The 7,519-nt window shown below is 33.1% G+C and overlaps 1 protein-coding gene across 1 annotated transcript in view; it reads right to left on the minus strand.

Annotated features, from left to right (window-relative positions):
* Positions 1 to 4,541, minus strand: part of LOC110030805 (bidirectional sugar transporter SWEET1) — a 5,353-nt gene extending 812 nt beyond the window's left edge. Inside the window, exons 1-4 of the mRNA XM_020733733.1 lie at positions 4,336 to 4,541; positions 3,846 to 3,882; positions 3,664 to 3,759; positions 763 to 1,042 (exon numbers count right to left, since the gene is read on the minus strand). Coding sequence (XP_020589392.1) covers positions 763 to 1,042; positions 3,664 to 3,759; positions 3,846 to 3,882; positions 4,336 to 4,369 — 447 coding nt within the window. The 5' untranslated portion in view covers positions 4,370 to 4,541. The remainder of the gene's footprint in view (positions 1 to 762; positions 1,043 to 3,663; positions 3,760 to 3,845; positions 3,883 to 4,335) is intronic.
* Between the last annotated feature and the right edge of the window lie 2,978 nt (positions 4,542 to 7,519).

The following is a 7,519-nucleotide window of genomic DNA, read 5'->3' on the forward strand; positions in this document are numbered from 1 at the left end:
TATATATATATATATAATCACACAAGTTCTATGTGTTTATATATCTAACAACTATATTAAAATTTTTACATATATCATTTTACTCATGATTGAAATTGTACATTCCCTTTTCAAATGCTAGTCGAAATAGGAAATAGCGCTACTTTTGATGTGATAGTCAAAATTTGAATATTATAAATGTAAAAATTAAAATTTAAAGCTATAGAAAAAAATACATAAGAATTGCACAATATATATAGTACATAATTATTATATATGTATTTATATATCTAATAACTAAATATTAACAGTTATATTGATTATCCTTTGGTATCATAAAATCACGCACGCGCGCACGCACACACACACAAATAAATTTAAGTAATAGTGATATTTTAAATGTGATAAATATATATATATTATAAAAATGAAAGTTTAAGTGTTTAGAAATATAAATACATAAGATTTTGTGTAGTATTGATCTAAATACCCCCAACAAAAGTTACATCATGAAATACCCTTATCTTATACTTATTTATGTTCGATTTGATCGACAATACGAAAAACAAAAAATATAATTAATCAGTACGTAATCATCAGGGGCAGACAAACTGTCCCCCTAAACCCAACCTGAGAGGTGGCTAGGACAACGAATGACAAAATGATATATATTTTAAGAGAGACAAAATATCAAATTACCCTTCCATATAAGTAAAAATCTGAATTTTAGAACCAATCAATCAAAACAAATACAAATAGTTAAACTTCATTAAGATCACGCACCATGATGGAGAGAGGCGAGGCGTACATGCAGATGGAGAAGATGGTGGCCGCGGAGCCGCAGAAGAGCTTGCGAGAGTTGTCGTGGAGGGCGAGCACGGAGATGAGAGCAATGGCGGCAAACAAGGAGGAGACGAGAGAGAGGAGCGCGAACATGCGACCCCTCACCTTCGTGGGCGCGTAAATGAGGAAGATGAGCACGTAGATGGCCTCAATCAGCGCCCCCGTGCCATTGATCGTCCACACCAGCATGTTATTTGGTGAGACAAACGGTAGCCCGTACCTTCATGCAAAAAAAAAAAAAAAAAAAAAATGTAAATAATTTTATTTACATAAATACCACACAATTCTTATGTATTTAGATATACTTTAGGTTCACCGACATTTACATACATACTACTCAATTTTATGTATTTTACATACTATATTTTTACATTTATACCGCCCAAATCAATCATATATCACATCAAATTCAATTTACATACATACCAGTCAATTTTATTTATTTACACATCTAACACCTATGCCTTTTTTATTTTACATTTATACAACCCAAATCACTCATATCACATCAAATAAATCATTATTACAAAGAAATTCAATTTATATACATCCCACTCAATTTTATTTATTTACATATCTAACACCTAAGAATTTTTTATTTTACATTTATACCACCAACATTATCCATCACATAAAATATATTACTATTTTAATTTTTTTAAAAAATTGAAATACGTGTTTTCATGCATAGATAAAATGATATATATCAGTTATTTGAGTGGACATAAAAATGATTTTTAAATACATTTATGATTTATTAGGTCATGCCTTAAACGTCAATTCAACTTTTGAACCTTGAACCTGTCATTCTGCCAATTCAATGTCCGGCCCCGTTTTCATAACCTTCATATTTTACTTTTAAGAAGTTAATAATAATTATATTTTTTTTTATTTGAAGTTAAAGAGTTGAGTGGTATGCATGAAAATATGAAAGTTTAGGTGTTAGATATGTAAATATATAACAATTGAGTGGTATGTTTGTAAACACCCCAATATTTTTGTAGATGATTTTAGATTTACATACATAGCACTTAAATCCTATGTATTTATATGTCTAACACCCTATCAATGCATGTGAAAATGTATATTTAAACCGAGATGCTAATATGACTTGAACTTCACTCAATAAATTTAGATTCGAATTGACCTGATTAATTTTTGGGCTGGATTCGGGTTAAGTTACTCACCCGAAATTGACCATAATCTGACTTATCGACCCAAAATTTGACTCTAAATGAACCTAAATTTGACCTAAATAACCATTATGCATAATTAAATGAGTTATGCCAGCCAGATTTGGATTAGTCGAGTTGAAGGCGAATCAGATTTAGATTAAATTTACAGAATTTAATATTTGGGTCAAGTTTAATGTTCTGTTTGGGTCAGCTGCAGCTTATTAAAAAGTAAATGTGAAGCTATTGAATAATAACCTGATGCTCAAAAAGCTGCAGCGATTATTGTAATTTTTTTTAAGTCCGTCCGTAGCTAGAAAACTGCCACCACACCTAGTCAGGAGTATGGGAAAATGCAGATTTCAGCGACAGTTTTCTGAAAAAACTACCAAAATATATTTTATCCAAACAGACAAAACTGCGATGCGGTGTCGCATTGCAATCCCAAACGGATAAAAACTTAATTAGGGCTGGGTTAATTTCAGATTAGACCCTGAGTGGATGTGATATGAAAAATTAATAAATTGGGAAAATAATACTAATCACATCTTAACAAATAATAATAATAGTAATTAAGAATTAATTATTACGTGGCGAACGACCTATAAATTAGTGCTTTAAATTACTCTTCGTGGCGGTGTTTCCAATATACTGACAGTGCTTAATATAATTAAACATTTACAATAAAATAGAATTGTTTTGGAAGATTTGCATACAAATCACTAAATTTTTATGTATTTATATATATAACACTTAAAACCTTAATTTTTACATATGTACCACATTATTCATGCATGAAAAAGATATGTTTCACTTTTTAAAAATTTAGATGGTATAAATGTAAAAAATAAAATTGAAGTGTTAGATATCTAAATTCATAGGAATTGGATGTATGAATGTAAATGCCCCTAAGAAATTAGTATGATGATAAATTTCATGTTATAAATATAAGAAAAGAAAGTATTGGGGTTAGATATGTAAATTAAGTAGGAATTGAGGGGTATATTGCAAATATATTTATTGATTGATGGAAGAGCACATGGGAAGTTATAGACGAGCAAACATCAGACAACTTCTAGATAGGGAGGTTATAATTTTATATAAAGATTGAGTTCCCGTTTGGGGCAGTTTATTTAATGCGGTGGCGTTTTGAAAATACACCTGGTCTGCTTGGGTAAATTGTGTTTTGACAGCTTATGTGTTTTCAAAATGTTGAAAGTAACGTTTTCACACCACATTTATCTAGGTACGGTGATAGTTTTCTAGCTGCGGTCTTGTTTTTTTCAAAAAAAAATAAATTTATAGTAGTCACCACATCTAACTTATCAATATATTAATTTTAATCAGCTTAACAACAGATCATCCAATAAACTGCAACTGCCCCCAAACAGACAATAAATTTTATTTATAAAAATAGTAATTGTTTATTTTAAAAAAATATTATTAATGAAGAAAATTAGAGTGCACCATAAAAAAAATAATGAATACTAAGAAAAAGATTTTAGAAACATTTACATATCTCATACCTAACTTTTTATATTTACATAAATAACATTCAAATATTTATTTAAAAGTGCTATGTGCATGAATATATGAAAGTTTAGGGGTTAGATACATAAATACATAAAAATTATGTGCTGTTTAAGTAAATTTTTAGTTAGAAGGTTACCAGGCGGAGAGGAGGCAGTTCAGCAAGGTCATGTTGTACGGAACTCCCGAGAAATCTTCTGTGGACTTCTTCCGAATAACTCTCCGGAACGTTAATCTGTTAATTAAAAATAGAAATTAGGCCAGTCCCAAAATATTTCTCAACATGTGCTATTTTGAAAATATTATTTTTTTTTTACTCACATGGGAGACAAGAACAAGAAGAGCGCAGTCGCATTGCCTGCAAACAAAACGAAAATTATAAAATAAAATTAAAAAATTACAAAAAATATTAGATCATGACTCCAAACAGAGAGCTATGTTCGGAGTCCAATAAAATGAAGTCACGTGAATGTGATAGAAAAATAAAAAAAATTGATTTAGCATAAGGGAATATTCTCTCCCTTGTTATTTTACATTATTCATATATTATTATGGTGATATTCATGTGTTATTGTGTTATGAGAATATTCCCGGTATTATAATAATTATAATAATAATAACACAATAACACATTAATATCATCACGATAACACCTGAATATTACGGAATAACACAGGAGGAATATTCTCCTCTATTATCGAACAAGATCACAGGAAAGCGCACACACTTTCTTGAAGCAACGTGTGGGATGTAATATTTTTCCCAAACCAAAAGAAAAAAAAAATTTCAGAAGAAGAGTACAAGAACTCACCAAAAATCCCAAATATAAAATGCGCAATTTCCATCTGATTATCCCACCGCGATTATCACTATTAATCGCTACTCGAAGCTCTATAGCTGTATCTAAACTCAAAATCAAACAAGAACCAGAGCGTTTTGGTTTGATTCTGCTGCAGAGCTATATATATTATTTATAGGGTTAGAGGAAGGAGAAGACGGGGGAAGAGGGGAAGAGGGGAAGAGGGGAAGAGAGCTACAGGTGCTCATCTGCAAGGCCTAGCTGTGGCCGTAGAAGCTCTTAAAACCTTTTCAGGAATAACGACAAATACCTTGCGCTCAAGATTCCCTCTTCACTTTTCTTTTCTTTTTTTTTAATTTAATTTAATTTAATTTTCTTAATTTTAATGATTATGGAATTATCTTAATAAATAATAGAATTTATGTAATGAATATGTAAATATATAAAAAAAATTAAGAAAAGAAAGGGAGCCAAATGACAAGCATGCATTATAGATGAAATTATTTTAGTACAATACGACACATGTGTGATTAAGGATGTAAACGAGCTAAACAGGAGCGAGTCTAGAACTTATTCTCGTGAAAAATTTGTTTATGTTCGACTCGATTCATATACGAATTAGTTTGTGTTCCGCTCCAATTTAAATTATGGCCCAACTTACTTTGCAACTTACTTTGCTTCTTCGTTGAGCCCATCATTAAAAATATATTTAATTAAACTACTATTTATTAATTAAGTAAGATAGTTATTTTAAATTAACCGGGTCGAATGATACAAGTCATTCGCATTTCCTGCAGGGAAGCTTATTTGAGGGACAACTCAAATCTCATGTATTTAAACACATGCCATCCAATTATTATACTTTTGCATATCTATCACCTAAATTTATATTTTTATAATTACGCCACCCAAATAATTTTAGATAAATGTTATTAATTAATTATTTCGAGTCAAAACAAGTCAAGCACCAACGAGTAAATCTTTGTTTGTGTTTGACTCTTTATAAATCGAGCTCAAAAATTTTTTTTGTGTTCGTCTCGCTTGTTTAATGAATGAATCAAAGACAAGTTATCTAACGAGCCGAACACTGACAGTTCGTTCACGAACAACAAGCTTTTTTGACAACCCCACATGTGATTATTGATATGTACTGCAACTACACTATGTTCCACGTGCAAAGCATTGTGGCAGTAACCTGCACGATAGTAGCCATTGTTGGCGGCACGATGCTCTTACAATATATATGAAATTATTTTGCTAATTATATAGAACATTAAAATAAAACATAAATTACACTTAGGGTGCATTTGCGAGCACTTTATAAGTGTTTTTTTTTTGAAAAGCTGTTTAACTTGCATTTGGGAGTCAACATTTCACATGCTTTCATGATAATCCCATTTTGGAAACGAGGATTCCACAAACGACAATGTCACACTCGGTTCTGCAGTTCTAATCGTGGTATAGATTCAAAATTACTATCTTGCCCCTCATCAATTCATTAATTGTCTCGTTTTGTCCCTGTTATTACCCTTCCCTCTTCTCCATCACTTTGGCTTTGTTGCAGGCAAGTGGTATTAGAGCACCTTTGCAATTCTCTTCTCTTCTCCCCTGCATTCATTGTTTCCTCTCTCTAAATGTATCTCCAACCCTAGACTCCTTTCTAATTTTTCTCTGTGGTAGTGGTTTGTTGCTACTCATTTTACCTATGTGGTTGAGTCTTTGGGCATTTCATGTTTCTTATGTGGTGGTTGTTTGATGCTTCTCGTTTAATTTATTTGGTTGTGTCATTAGGGCCTCTCGGTTACCTCTCTGGTGGTGGCTTGGTGCTTCTTGTTTTACGTATGTGGTCCTACCTTGGGAACTTTCTATTTTTCTTTGTTGCGGTGGTTCGGTGCTTCTCATTTTGCTTATGTGGTTGTGCCTTGGAGCATTTTGATTTTCTTCTGAGGTGGTGGTTTGGTACTTCTCATATTACTTATGTGGTTATGTCATTGGGGCTTCTTGGTTGTACTTTGTGGTGGTGATTTAGTGCTTCTCATTTTACTTATATGGTTTTGTCATTGAGGCTTCTCAGTTGACCTCTGTGGTGGTGGTTTAATGCTTCTAATTTTACTTATGTGGTTATGTCATCGGGGCTTCTCGGATGTCCTTTATGGTGATGGTTTTGATGTTTCACATTTTTTTATGTGGTTGTGCCATCAGGGCTTCTCGAGTGGCCTCTATGGTGGTGATTTGACACTTCTCATTTTACTTATGTGGTTGTGCCATTAGGGCTTTGTAGTTTTCCTCTGTGCTAGGAGTTTGGAGCTTCTCATTTTACTTATGTGGTTGTGCCATTGGGGTTTTTCAATTTTCCTCTATGTTGGTGGTTTGGCTATTCTCATTTTACCACATTGGTTGTGCCTTTGAGCTTCTTGATTTTCCTTTGTGGTGGTGGCTTTGTGTTTCTCATTTTACCACATTGGTTGTGCCTTGGGACTTCTCGGTTTTCTATTGAGGTGATGGTTTGACACTTCTCATTTCACCACATTAGTTTTGTCTTGGCGCTTCTCGAATTTCCGCGGTGTAGTTGATCTGGTTGTGATTTTGGTTGTAGTAATGAACTTCACTTGTAAAGCTCATAGGCACAACCTCATATATATAAGCTCAAGGAGCGCGCGCGTGCGCGAGCACGTGCACACACACACACACACACACACACACACACACACACACACACACACACACACACACACACACATATATATATATATATATAACTTCTTTATAAGTTTCATGCATCACCTGAAGATGTGATACACTTGATTCTTGTGAATTCAAATAAAAATAATGAACTTAATATCACAAGTTGAATTGACATCCAAAGATGAATGCGGGTGTGCTTTTGGAGAAATTATTGCATACGGACACCGCATGCATCTCTGCATGCGGTGTCCGATCCGATCCTGACCGTAGATCACAGTGATCTACGGTCAAGATCATTTCAGTTTTTTGTTTCTTTTTTTAAAATTTAGGTGAAGCCCACCGAAATACATCATAACCGTAAATCACCTGATTTACGGTCAAGATCGGACACCGCACGCAAGATGCGTGCGGTGTGCGTGCGGTGTCCGATCCGTATGGAATAATTTTTCGTGCTTTTGTGGTGTCCATTTTTTTTTTTGAAAAGCTTTTATGGTCCCTGTTGGCTGAGTGT

Source organism: Phalaenopsis equestris, unplaced genomic scaffold (assembly GCF_001263595.1).
Source record: "Phalaenopsis equestris unplaced genomic scaffold, ASM126359v1 Scaffold000761, whole genome shotgun sequence".
In the NCBI taxonomy this organism is placed as follows: domain Eukaryota; kingdom Viridiplantae; phylum Streptophyta; class Magnoliopsida; order Asparagales; family Orchidaceae; genus Phalaenopsis; species Phalaenopsis equestris.